The following is a 10,635-nucleotide window of genomic DNA, read 5'->3' as shown; positions in this document are numbered from 1 at the left end:
CAGATATTGCAAGTTTGGGTCTCAAACGTGCCTACGAATCAGTTTGAGAATACGGATTTGGGGGGTACTTTTTTCCCTGCTTCACACGGAGCCAAGGCCGCTCTAGAAACGTTCCCTTACCATGGTCTCTGCAGGGTAGACTTCTGTGGTGGCTGAGAGTCCAGTCCAACGACGCGAGTTCAAATCCGGCGGGGCCGGGCTGTCCCAGGCGTGTCAGCCTAAGCGGCAGAGCCGCCGGGGCCTCGGAGGCCGTGAGGACACAGGCTGGGCTGCGGCCCGGAGGATGGCGCGCGAGCAGGGCGCACTCACCTGGGCCCGGCGCCCACTGCAGCCGCGCCGAGAGCGGACGAGGGTGGCTGCTTCCAGAGGTTGGGTTCTGTCGGGTTGTCCTCACAGCATTTACAGCGCTGGCCGACTGATGTAGAAAATGACAGCCCCATTGTGCTCCACTTTCCTCGTCTGCAAAATGGGGACAATCACAGTGCTGACCTCAAAGAACATCCCGGGAACGAAGCGTGTCCTTCCCTGCAGAGGGCTCGGAGGGCTCTCAGCACCCGCTCCCTGCCAGCGAGAAGCGGAGCTCAGAGGTCTTCCCCCTTCCCCGGGGTCCCAGCCCTTCCCTGCGGGAGCTCTGCGGTACACGGGGTCCCCCCAACTCCTTGCAGCTCCGCGGGGGGCGGGGGTGGGGTGGTGCTCGGCAGGCCTCAGGTCAGCCGCCAGCCTCCCTGAACTTGTGACCTTCAGTTTAGGGCTTTCAGAATTTTGGGGGGTTCAATTGCACACTTTAACTGACTTTTTAAAGTACATTTCATCCAGCGTTTTGGGAACTGCTTCAGGACAGGTGGAATCCGGACACCTGGTACTGAGCGCCCGCAGGGCCAGGCCCCCACCTGCACTCTCTTCTGCGCCCACAGCTGCCCGAGGCCCAGTGCCTGGGACACACCTTCCGGCCACTGGTCCCTCCACGAGACCCCTTTCCGCGTAAGGGGTGTGTCTGCAGCTGCCTGGCCGGGACCCTCTCGTCCCCAGAGTCTCTGTTCCTGTCAAAGAGGAGGACCCCAGCCCAGGGAGGCGGACACTGCCGAACCCGCCGAGGACACCCAGCCGAGAGGTGCCCACGCCCGCTGCCACCGTGACACCAACACGGCCCTGCGCACGGTCAGCGGCTGGTGCGGGAGGCGGGCCCCCCACCAGGGTGAAGCAACGGCCACCAGGTGGACACCAGCTGGGCCGCAGACTGAGAGCCTGGGACCGGCCAGCCTGGTATTAGGGCCCAGCCGTGGCTTTAGCGACCAGAGAGGACATGGGGGGGTTGAGTCCGGGGGAGGAAGCCTGGATACCCACAGTGGGTCAAGACTCACTTTATAACCTTCTGCGGGGTTCCAGACCCTTTCTTTGGGACCGTGCTGAGTGTGGCATCACCGAGGGCACAGCCCCCTGATGGGGGGTGGCTCTGGCCCTTTCCCTCGGCGGCCGGGGGCTGTCTGCGTCTCCCCCACTGCTCCTTGTTTGCAGGCAGGGTGGAGGGCAGGTGAGGAGCGAGTTAGAGCCACCCCGGCACCCCAGCGAGCCCCGTGTCCCCCCGGGGTCTCTCCCGCGCTGGCAGGGAGGGAGCAGTTCCTCTGAGGGCACCGCCCCACCTCCAGCAGCCCTTCTAGGGGGCCAGCAGGGTGCCCACCCAGACTCCACGCCCCACCGCCCTCTACAATACGAAAGATAGTTTATTGAATCTATACTTTAACACTCAAATCTTCAAACATAAAGGCTCTGTGACAAAAGCATCACAACTGAAGTGTTACCTGTCGTATCAATAAAATAAAATGTACACTAGGGACTGCGGCTAGTGTCCTGTGGGTGACACAGCCACACCGAACAGCCTGGCTGAAGGGGCCGTAACCTGGGAGCCGCAGGTGTAGGTGCTCGGGCCGTCCCTGCACAGCGCCTAGGGAGGGGGCGTGTGGAAGCGGATCTTCTTGGCCGTTTCCACGTCTGACTTGGCAACCAGAAACCGCACCTTCTTTCCTCCGTGTCGGATCAGATCCACGGCTCTGAAAGCAGAGAACGGACGGGGACGGTGTAGAACAGCCCTCCGGGTGAGGACTCACCGCCGGTCCAGCGGGCAGAGCCTCCTGGAGGTGCCGGGGGGCGACCCAACCCCCCACCCACCAGCTGTCACCCAAGTGGACAGTTACAGTCAACAACCCTGAGCTCCCCGTGCTGTGGCAGAGCTTCGGGACCACGGAGCCTGCGCTCTCGCGGCCTGGTCCCGAGCCCGCCCCACCCCAAGGTGCCTGAGCCCCTGCGGGGACGGGTGTGTCATCGGAGGACCAATGTGGGGGAAGGAAGGGTGGGAGGTGGCCATGGGGAGCCAGGCCAGACGGCTGTGCCTCCATTTACTCAGCTCCAACGTCGCAAGGGTGGACGTGGCCTCCCACAGGCTGAGGGGTGGGGGAGGGCGCAGAGGCGGCCGCGGGGGGGCAGGGCGCGGTACCTCAGGTAGCTGACGCCCACCAGGCTGCTGCCGTTCACCTCCAGGATGCGGTCTCCCAGCGACAGCCGCCCGTTGGACGCTGCGGGGCTCCCCGGGAGCAGGGTCTGGATGTAGAGCCCTGGGGCGCCCAGGGGCGTGTGCTAGGGGAGAAGCGGAAGCCTCAGGGCTCCGTGGGCCCCTCACACACAGGGGTCTCCAGGCAGGGACACCTCCGCTCCTCCCCCAGCCTGGCCCAGTGGGGCTCACTGTATGGTCATCAGTGTGTCTTCAAGGACAGCGCTGGACACCATCAGAGTCCCTGCAGGCCCAGGACAGACGCCCCGAGGTCTGAGGGTGCAGGCGGTGGAAGCAGCTGCTGCTCAGGCCCTTTCCCTTCCCACAAATCCCAGGAGACGCCCCCACCAGCCCCTGGTCCCCAGGGCCATGGGCCTCCGCCCGCCGCCTGCCTGTGACCACCCCAGCTGTGGGCCCGTCTCTGGGAAAGAGGAGGAGCCTGGGGGCCTGCAGGAAGCGGCGGGGCGGATCACTCACCATCCCGTCGATCAGGCCCATGCCCAGCCCAGAGGGGCCTCGTTCTAGCTCCACCACGAACATGTAGCAGAAGTCGTCCGTGCTGGAGCTGTGGCTGGAGGGGGCCGGAGGGGGCTCAGCCGCCGGAGCCGCACAGTCTCCTGGGCGGGAGAGAAAAGTGCAGCGGGGTGAGGTCAGGGGCTGGCAGCTCAGTCCTCTGTCCAGACTCTGCCCTGGGGCCCTGCGCCTGCCCAGGAGTCCGGACCCAGGGACATCCTGGCTTGGCTGCTCCAAAGGGACACGTGCTCACAGAGGTCCAGCAAGATGCCCGTCAGGGCAGAAGGGGAACAGCCAGAACCGGACCACCATCAGGGTGATGGGGGTCAGGCCACCCTGTGCTGCCCCAGGACACCGGCCCCTCTCAGAGGCCGGTTGCTTCCAGAAGGTTGAGAAGGGGGCTCTGCTTTCCCTCCCCCTGCCCTCTCCCAGCACACTTCTCAGTGATGCCCCCACACCTGTCGTGTCGGCTCCTGCTCCCAGGGCCCCCTCCAGAGCTGGGGCTCTTTTCAGCTGGGCCCTGCTGCTCCCCACCCTGAGGGTCCTGCGCCCTCTCCCTCCCCACGAGGTCAGTCGTGGCGCCCTGCCGGGGTGCCACCCAGGTCACTGAGGGGTGTCCTGCCTCAGGCCCAGCTCAGTCCCAGTGACCCCTGCCCTCAGGGCACCCTCTAAGCTTGGCAAGATCACTGAGGACTCGCCGGGGGCCGGGCGGGGTTGGGGGATGCTTGCCCTTTGTTGCCCGCCAGCCCAGTGCCCACACGCCCAGGGCTCCGGCTCCCTCGCCCCCCACCCCCCGATCCCGCTGGCCTCACATCGGCTCTTGGGCTCAACACACGTCATGGGGCCATCCTTCCTCTCCCCCGGGCGGAGTGACTCTCCGAGTCCCCAGCTGCCCGGGCCTGAGCCATGCGGTGCCCTCCCCAGCTGCCCCAGGAGCCTGTCCTGTGTCCAGGGCAACAGGCATTCGTGGGCAACTCTGACAGCCCGGGCCAGACGTGACACCAGGACCCCGCAGGGGAAGGACCCCGAGGCAGCTGCCCAGGCGCCAGCAGGGCCAGGACTGGGGTGCGGGCGTGGGCCTGGCTCGGGGCTCACCTTCCGGGGCTGCACACCTCGGGCCGCTTGGGCCGTTCCTCCTCCCTTCCAGAAGCACTTCCCCGCAGGCACTGCTGGCTTCTGGCCAGTCGGGGACAGCAGGCTCCAGGCTGAGCGGGGTGCCGGGGGGCGTGAGCAGGCATGAGGGGTCCCCGGCCTGGGGCCCCCTGCGGCTCACGCGGCCTGGCGGCCTTCCCAGAGGGCCCTGTGCCTGGGGGTCCCCCGCGGAAGAAGGAGGGTGCTCCGGGCCGGCCTCACGGGCTCCCCTACCGGGGTCCCTGGAAGCCAGGGGGCGGCTCTGGTCCTCAGGGTGGCCCTCGGGGCTGGTGTGGTGCGGGCCCTTGGGGAGGGGGGACAGAACTCAGCACCGAGCAGCCCGACGTGCTGGGAGGACAGAGGGGCCCCCCAAGCCTCCGCGGCCTCGGGAGCCCCCGCTCCCGCGTCCACCCCAGTACCTGGAGACACTCTGGCTGCGCGGGCCTGCTGCTGGGGCTGGGCTTGCTCCGCAGGCTCCACAGGAAGTGGCGGATGTAGAGGAGGTGCTGGTGGAGGCTGTCGTCCAGGCAGTCGGCCTCCAGATCCACCTGGAAGCCCTCGCTCGGCAAAACGATGGGTGGGGGGTTTTCATAGGACTCCAGGACCTCCTCTGCGGGGGCGAGGGCGGCGTGACCCCCAGCCAGGAGGCAGCTGCCCGGCCACCCCCGTCTGACGCCGTGGGGCCCCGGGAACACAGGAGGGGCCACACAAGCCCGTACGGCACTCTCACACCTCCTGAGTCCCAGCGAGCACCCAGGATGAAGCCCCGGCGCCACCAATCGGCACTTGGGCCCCACGCCCCCCGCTCCCGCCTGCGGGCAAAGGGGAGCCTCCGCCCTGGGCCGTCTTCCTCCTCGGGTGTCCTGCCCTGTCCCCCACCTGGGGACCCAGGGACCTGGGGGTCAAGGAGCCCCCGGGCCACGCCCGAGTTCCGAGCTCCACCCGGAGGAGAGGCCTCCTCACCTGACTTGAAGGCTGCGGGGCTGTCCTGGGCACCTGGCTCCCAGGCGCTCATGGGGCCCATGGCCGAGGCTAGCTGGTACTGGGTCAGCAGGCGGTGCAGCTGCGCGGGGCTCAGGGCAGGGAACGCGGCCCGCAGGTTCGCCCAGCTCATCTGCTGATGAGAAGGAGCTCCTGGTCAAAGGCCGGGGGCCCAGCCCGCCCCCCAGGGAGGGCCTGCCTCCTGGGAGCTCTGGCGGCAGGGGCCCAGGGCTCCCCGCGCCAGCACACGCTCCGCCCTGGGGCGTCCGTGCGGGACAGCGAGGTCAGCGAGGCCAAGGTCAAGGCCGGTGCAGAGGGCAGCTCACCCCATGCCTGTGGGCGTCCAGGGTGAGAGCGGGTCAGGGGGCGGGGGGGATTCCCAGGAGAGGCCAGCAGGCACCGCGCCAAGTACCCTGCCCACCGAACAAGCCCTGTCACACCACCTCGAGGGGCTGAGAAATGGGGCAAGGCTACTGGGGGGTGAGGGGGCCGTGAGACAGGACCCCTGCCTTGTGCCGTGTGAAAGGAATCAAGCAGGTCAAAGACCTGCACAAAGGCACAACTGTAGCATTAGGTGCCACACGAGACTGGTCTGGGAGCCGGGGGCAGGGCAGGCGCACTGGAGGAAGACAAGCAGCAGCCGTAGGGGAAGGTGCACTCAGGACACCGGGTCACGGTCTCCCTCTGTCTTGCTTCCTGGAACCCCTTCCATCTGCTCTCGAGGAGCTTCCCAGGGAGGCCTGTGCTAGGGGGGCGCCGGGGGCCTGGCACGGGAGAGCGTCCTCAGGCCACTGTCCCCGCCATCAGGCATCAGGACTCCAGGCTGGAGTCGGCCTCGTAGGGAATTGGGGAGGCAGCGCCTGCGTTCGCTCCTGAGAAGTCGGAAACCATCCTGACCGCCGACCTCCAGGACCCGAGCTGCCCTCCTTCTCTGGAAGCTCAGCGGCGTCTCTGCGATCCTGCGAGCGGGTCTTGTCGCAGGTCTGTTTCAGCCACTGTGCTTTTCACCCACCGGCTGCACCTGCAGTGTGGACACTCGGGTCGAGCGGGCCAGGGAACTGTCTTGGTTTGTCTTCACTCCCTGTTTGCCCTGCCCTCTCTGGCCTCATGCTGCTCGGATGCGGGGCCTCACTTGACTGGTCCCTTAATTTCCTTCTTTCTTCCTTCCTCTCCGTTTCTCCCACGTTTGATTTGACTGCCCACATCAAGAGGCCTGGGCGGTGGTTGTCGAGGGTCTACACTGCAGGGACAGACAACATCCTAAGCTACGTGGGGAAGAGGGTGTGGAGCGGCCTCTTCCTGACACCTGCACCCAAACACACGCCAGCGCAGGACAGCCTCGTCTGCCCGGAGGTGGTTTTGACTTTCGTCCTAGAAGCCACGCTTCGCCACGCCTGTGCTTTCTCCGAGGCTGGTGTCGGCGGGCGCCCCGACGGCGCGGAGCCATCACCCAGCAGGAGCAAACACCTCTTCCGTCTTGCTGGCTCTGCTTTCTGGGTGATTTCCCAGACTTTATCTTCCAACCCGGCTACTGAACTTTTCGTCTCTGCTGTCATAGTTTTCACTTCCAAGAATTCTTTTTGTTCTCTTATTTGTAGTATCCTGTTATTATGTTATGGATGCTGTATCTTCCCTTATCTTTATGAGGATACAAGTGGTTTTTTAAGTAAGTTTCTTCTCCCTGAACAGTCCGTTTTGAGGGTGGCAAACTGCGGCCTGAGGCCTCTTTGCCTCTCTCCCTGCCTCTCTCTCCCTCTTCTGGCTGGTTGGCTGTGGAGGCCTAGTGTCAGCATCCTCCGTCCTGCTGGGCTGTCGCTGACCGCCAGCCCTGCCAAGTTGGCCGCCCCCTGCTTGGAGGGCGCAGGCCCGGGCCCAGTGGGCGAGAGCGCGGGGCTCCAGCACGCAATGGGAGCTCTGCCGCCGGGATGCTCCCTCCTTCAGGATGAGATCCCGTGTCCCAGCCTGGAGACCTGTCTTAAATGCTCTAGAAATAGACCCCAGTCTTCTGCCAGAGTAAGATGCGGGCAGCTCCCAGCCGAGGAGCCAGTGCACTGCTGCTCCTTCCTTGCTGTGCATTTTCTACTGAAGTACAGACACCACGGAAAACCACAGAAAACCATGCAAACTTGAACCACGCAGCTTGGTAACTCAGCGGTCCCCAACGTTTCTGGCACCAGGGACCGGTTTCGTGGAAGACAATTTTTCCACGGACTGGGCGCCGGGGGGGATGGTTTTGGGATGATTCAAGCGCACTACATTTATTGTGCACTTTATTTCTATTATTATTACACTGTCATGTGTAATGAAATAATTATACGACTCACCCTAATGCAGAAACGGTGGGAGCCCTGAGCTAACTGTCACTTGCCACTCACTGACAGGGTTTTGATATGAGTCTGCAAGCAACTGATTTATTACGGTCCCTGGTCAGTCAAACCTCTCTGCTGATGATGATCTGCATTTGCAGCCCCTCCCCAGCCCTAGCAACACCACCTCAGATCATCAGGCATTAGATTCTCGTAAGGAGCGCGCCACCTGGATCCCCCGCACGCGCGGTTCACAGTAGGGTTCGCGCTCCTGTGAGACTCTGATGCCGCCGCCGGTCTGACAGGAGGCGGAGCTCAGGCGGTAACGCCGGCGATGGGGAGCGGCTGTGAACACAGCTGGAGCTTCACTCGCCCACCCACCGCTCAACTCCTGCTGTGCGGCCCGGTTCCTATCAGGCCACGGACCGGTACTGTGGTACCCTGTGGTAACTGTTCACCAGGGCACACGCCTGTGCGCCAGGCCCAGGGCAAGAGCAGTGTGCACAGCAGCGCCCGAGGGGGGACCCCACCTCGTCTTCCCCTCCGTAGGCGGATGCTCTGCCCAAGTCTGAGCTCCACGCAGTGGCTCGCGGCTGCCCGTGGTGGCTGTGGCTGCAGACGCTGTCACTGCCGTGTGGGGCTTCCTGGCTGCGCTCACGTCGGCTGGGACCTCACCTGGAGGCAGACAGGGCAGCCGTTCCCCTACGTGGTTCAAACACGGAGCAGCTCCCCGGGGCGTGGGAAGCAGAGTCCATGGGGCCACCCTGCAAACACGCTGGCCATCACCTGGGCGGGTTCCGTGTCACTGCCCGGCAGGAAAGGGCCTGGGTAGCTTGGTCTCGCTGATTACCTGTGACAACCATGTCGCACAGCAGGTGAGGGAGGCAGGTGAGCTGGTGTCTGTTTCCTGCTGCTGTTCTAACAAATGACCACGAAGGTAGCAGTGAGATCAACACAAGCGCACAGTCCTACAGTTGTGGGGGCCGGACGTCCAGCACAGGTCGTACGGGCTAGAATCAAGAGTTGCAGGGCTGTGTTCCTTCTGGCAGCCCCAGGGCAGGATCCGTTTCCCTGTGGTTGTAGGACTGAGGTCCCGTTCCTGTGCTGGCCTCCAGCCGAGGGCCATTCCCAACTCCTGGAGGCCGCCGTGCCCCGTGCCCCGTGGCCCCGTCCTCCACCTCAGAGCCAGCCCTCTGCTTTGTTGTTTCCTGTCTCTCTAACCCACTCTCCTGCGTCCCTCTTTTTTCTTTTATTGAAGTACAGTTGATTTACAATGTTCTGTTAGTTACTGGTCTACAGTAAAGTCATTATATATATATATGATCCTGCTTCAGATTCTTTTCCAGTATGGCTTATCATGGGATATTGAATATAGTTCCCTGTGCTGTAGAGGACCTTGTTGTTGACCTGTTTTATGTGTAGTAGTTTGTATCTGTTAATCCAAGATTCCTAATTTATCTCTCCCCACCTTTCCCCTCCGGTAACCCTAAGTTTGTTTTCTATGCCTGTGAGTCTGTTTCTGTTTTGTAAATAAATTCATTTGTATCATATTTTTAGATTTCATACAGAAGTCATATCATATGGTATTTGTCTTTCTCCTCTTTCTGACTTTCTTTCTGACTTACTTCACTTAGTGTGACAATCTCTAGGTCCATCCATATTGCTGCAAATGGCATTATTTCATTCTTTTTTATGGCTGAGTAATATTCCATTGTATATATGTACCACATCTCCTTAAGCCAGTCGTCTGTCAATGGGCATTTAGGTTGCCTCCGTGTCTTGGCTATTGTGAATAGTGCTGCTATGAACATTGGGGTGCATATGTCTTTTCAAATTAGAGTTTTCTCTGGATATGTGCCCAGGAGTGGGATTGCTGGGTCGTATGGTAGCTCTATCTGTAGTTTTCTGAGGAGCCTCCATGCTGCTGTCCGTAGTGGCCGCACAGTTTACCTTCCCACCAACAGTGCAGGAGGGGTCCCTTCTGCCCACGCCGTCTCCAGCATTTGTTGTTGGTAGGCTTTTTAATGACGGCCATTCCAACCGGTGTGAGGTGATACCTCATTGTAGTTTCACTTTGCACTTCTCTGATAATCAGCAGTGCTGAGCATCTTTTCATGTGCCTTTCGGCCATCTGTTCGTCTTCTTTGGAGAAATGTCTGTTTAGGTCTTTTGCCCATTTTTTTTATTGTGTTGTTTGTTTTTTGATATCGAGCCGTATGAGTTGTTTGTAGATTTGGGAAATAAAGCCCTTGTGGGTCTCATCGTTTGCAAATATTTTCCCAGTTTTAAGGACTCGTGTGCTTAGACGGGGTCACCAGGTGCCCCGGGGTGACCTCCCCACATCAGCAGGGCCCCCTGTGGCCACAGCTGCAGGTCAGAGACTAGACACAGACATCCTGGGGCCGTTATCCTGCCTGCAGGTGGGAACAGCTGTGGACTAAGCCACTGCAAGCCCACTGAGCCCCTCCTGGTCTGCAAGCTGCTGACCCCAGGGCGACCATGCAGGGCGCCGCCCCATCCCCCCTGCGCCTGCTGCCCCCCGCCCTCTGCACCCCTCCCACCTGGACAAGCTGGGCACTGGGCGTGGCCAGCAGGTTGAGCGTGCAGGAAAGCTTCCGGAAGAAGCGCTCTCCAGCCTCGCCAAAGCCGGCGCTCCTTGTCCACTCCAGGAGCTGCTGCAGGCGGGCACAGGCCTGGACGCCTCTGGGCCAGTGGAAGCAACTCAGAGAGGGCCCTGGGAATGGAGGGAGAGAAAGAGGGTGATGTCGGGCAGCCCTCGCAGGGCAGGTATGCTGCCCGCCCGCCCCCGAGGGAGCCAGGCCCACTGGGCCCTAGCCCTGTCCTCCTCCCGCCCCCCCACCCTGCCCCGGCAGGCCTCTGGACAGACGGGAGACCTTACGTCACTTTCTAAGACAACTACCTGCTTCCAGACCCCTCTCTGGGCATGGGTGGGTGGGCACGGAGGGGCGGTGACAGCCACTCGACCCCAAGCGCAGAGGGCCGTGGTCCAGGCTCCGCTCTCCCGGCCCCGCGCCTCAGCACTGCCTCGGCCCTGAGCGCTGGGCAGGGCGATGGAGGAGAGCTGGGTGGCAGTGAGGCGGGGTCAAAGGCCACGTAACTTCCCCGAGCCTGGTGCCTCCTCGCTCACGGGGGCCCCAG

The 10,635-nt window shown here is 62.6% G+C and overlaps 1 protein-coding gene across 1 annotated transcript in view; it reads right to left on the bottom strand.

The window, feature by feature from the left end:
* Positions 1-1,807: 1,807 nt before the first annotated feature.
* The window catches only part of RADIL (Rap associating with DIL domain), a gene marked incomplete at its 5' end in the record, with an annotated part of 118,792 nt that continues 109,964 nt past the window's right edge, over positions 1,808-10,635 (bottom strand). Inside the window, 7 exon segments of the mRNA XM_081255972.1 lie at positions 1,808-2,048; positions 2,492-2,631; positions 3,023-3,162; positions 4,154-4,493; positions 4,609-4,799; positions 5,153-5,303; positions 10,038-10,210. Of these exon segments, the coding sequence (XP_081112098.1) occupies positions 1,943-2,048; positions 2,492-2,631; positions 3,023-3,162; positions 4,154-4,493; positions 4,609-4,799; positions 5,153-5,303; positions 10,038-10,210 (1,241 nt within the window). The 3' untranslated portion in view covers positions 1,808-1,942.

The sequence above is a fragment of the Mesoplodon bidens genome (assembly GCF_964165515.1).
Source record: "Mesoplodon bidens genome assembly, chromosome: 15".
NCBI classification, from domain to species: domain Eukaryota; kingdom Metazoa; phylum Chordata; class Mammalia; order Artiodactyla; family Ziphiidae; genus Mesoplodon; species Mesoplodon bidens.
Note: the sequence above shows the minus strand (reverse complement) of the source record. Positions and strands in the feature narration are given on the sequence as shown.